This window comes from Penaeus japonicus, unplaced genomic scaffold (assembly GCF_977035675.1).
Source record: "Penaeus japonicus unplaced genomic scaffold, GWHDUDI00000001_assembly GWHDUDI00000013, whole genome shotgun sequence".
NCBI lineage: Eukaryota > Metazoa > Arthropoda > Malacostraca > Decapoda > Penaeidae > Penaeus > Penaeus japonicus.
This window is the reverse complement of record NW_028234415.1, coordinates 42,349,724-42,352,223: the sequence shown is the minus strand read 5'-3', so window position 1 is coordinate 42,352,223 and position 2,500 is coordinate 42,349,724. Positions and strand designations below refer to the sequence as shown.

The 2,500-nt window shown below is 37.8% G+C and overlaps 1 protein-coding gene across 3 annotated transcripts in view; it reads right to left on the bottom strand.

Annotated features, from left to right (window-relative positions):
* Window positions 1-761: 761 nt before the first annotated feature.
* Window positions 762-2,500, bottom strand: part of RhoGAP5A (Rho GTPase activating protein at 5A) — a 15,039-nt gene continuing 13,300 nt past the window's right edge. For 2 of the 3 annotated variants that reach the window (XM_043006940.2, XM_043006942.2), the window contains 2 exons: window positions 2,486-2,500; window positions 762-2,073 (listed from right to left, as the gene is read on the bottom strand). The exon at window positions 2,486-2,500 is cut by the window's right edge and continues 91 nt beyond it. In XM_043006940.2, the coding sequence (XP_042862874.2) occupies window positions 1,881-2,073; window positions 2,486-2,500 (208 nt within the window). In that variant the 3' untranslated portion in view covers window positions 762-1,880. The remainder of the gene's footprint in view (window positions 2,074-2,485) is intronic. The other variant, XM_043006941.2, reaches the window with a different exon arrangement.

Here is a 2,500-nt window from a genome sequence, read left to right as displayed (position 1 = left end):
GTGTGTGTGTGTGTGTGTGTGTGTGTATGTATGTATGTATGTATGTATGTATGTATGTATGTATGTATGTATATACACACACACAAAATACTATTCACATCAGACAGAAAAATAACTATCCTACAATTCCAATGCCTTCTACACAAAGATCATCATCACCCTTATGATACCTGAACCCTAATTGCAACAGTCTGCTATAGAATGTCTTTTCCTTCTCATTTTTTTGTGCAATGGACGGAATGAGAAGTGCTGACTGTATTAAGGATGCAAGACCTTACTTCTAAAGCCACACCTAATTCGGAACTTGGAAGGGTAAAGTTTAGAGAGCTACAGGACTACACTACAGCATATGTTTTATCTTTTCCTTGTTTGACATTAACAAACTACGAAGTGGGCTTTGCCACTTTTGCCGTTTTGCGGTAGCTTGTTGCATTGCTCATTTAATACTCTAAATAGGAGGAAGAGGAGGAGGGGGAGGAAGAGGAAAAGAGGAGGAGGAGGGGGAGGAAGAGGAAAAGAGGAGGAGGAGGAGGAGGAGGAGGAGGAGGAGGAGGAGGAGGAGGAGGAGGAGGAGGAGGAGGAGGAGGAGGAGAGGAAGAGAGGAGGAGGAGAGGAAGAAGAGGAGGAGGAGAGGAGGAGAGGAGGAGGAGGAGGAGGAGGAGGAGGAGAGGAGGAGGAGGAGGAGGAGGAGGAGGAGGAGGAGGAGGAGGAGGAGGAGGAGGAGGAGGAGGAGGAGGAGGAGAAGAAGAAGAAGAAGAAGAAGAAGAAGAAGAAGAAGAAGAAGAAGAGGAGGAGGAGAAGGAGGGGAGGAGGAAGGAGGAAACTGTTATTTATATTTGTGAGAAACATAAAACCACAAACAGATCAGAATACTAGTGACCCTTAAATCACCTATAAGACCTAACTAAGAAAAAAGAGAATTAACAAAAAAAGAGAATTAACAAAGATATTTGAGAAGAAAGGAAGTCCAATCAACCAGCTGTCTGAAAATGGATTAGAAATATGATTGTCAAATATGCCGGCCCATATATTTAGTTCTTATTCTTCCCTGAAAAAATTCTACTATAAGCTTTGTTCAAGTGCATATAGCATTCAATACATAAACTATAAAACAATGCATAAATGCACCACATTCTGACATTAAAAGCTATAAAACATTAATCAATATATAGATTTTGAGACCCGATAAAAACTATCTAACTGCTAAAATATAAGCAATATTCACTGCTATAAAACCTGCCATTCAATCAGCACCTAATAATCTACATCTTACATGGATTAACGTAATATCATTTCAGTAAGCAAAAAATCAAATTGCTTAATGCATAAAGACACTTGTTTCAAAATTTGATCACATGTGATGAAAACTCATTTTTCATCTTAGTAAAGAACACTTATACCTGAAATGTGAAGAAAGAAAAGCAATAATCATTTCACGCTCTTTCTATCTCGGCACAATGGACTAATGTGTCATACAGATCATATTTGGCTTCCACACAAAAGGCACCAATACTTTGGTCCGCAGGCTCAGATGACTAACTCTGTTATGACCACAGCCTACTAAAAACTTACTAAAGCTATTCTGACATCAGATTTGGTTACTGAGTCAATTTATGATAGATGTCATGTTACTGGTCAGTAAAAACTACCCTTACAAGTAATAAATGAGAACTTAAAGTCATATAAAGTTATCATCAAGTGCAAATGCTTTAGTAGGCCTCACAGTAACTGACTACTCATACTTATACAAGGCATCATATGGCTCTCAGAAAATGATGATGGAATTTATGTTTGCATCCTAAACCAATACTGAAATCTACTTCAGGAATTATCAATGTGAAAAAATGTCAACATTTTCACTGTCTAGATACAAAGAGGAACTACAGGAAGATGTCACGGTGGTAGACCAGAAGAACCTCAACAACCCTTGGCTCTTGAGCCGAGTTGGCCATTGCTAACAAATCTGCTGGCTGTATGTTCTCCCCTGGGGCAGCTGACTGAACCAAGGTGGGAGCAAACACTGTGCTTAGACTGGTTGCTGTCATCTTATTAACAGCACTGTGGTCACACACTCTGTAGAGGAAAGAGGACATTCTGTGATTAGAAAAAACACCTTAATAATTCTTTAACAAAAAAAAGAATCATTATCTATAATTTGTATGAAGCTACTTTTGCATTAACGATATTTACATTATTTTCTTCTGTTAATAATATGGACGGGAAAAAAAATCAGTAATTCTATCAAAACTCTTCAAACTCATGCTTTGTTTAAATTCCCACAGTAAATTTTCTTAGCATCTCGAGCCACTCTCCCCTGCCCTTTTGCATTTCCATTTTGGCACTGACTTACTCACTTTAACAACAGATTATAATAAATGTAAAAACAATGGAACAAGTTACAGGGAAAACAGAAAAGAAAATCTCAATTAAGAAAAATCCTGAAACATAAGTAAAAAATAAAAAATAAAAATTGCAAAGGACTCACCTAGCAAGATGCATG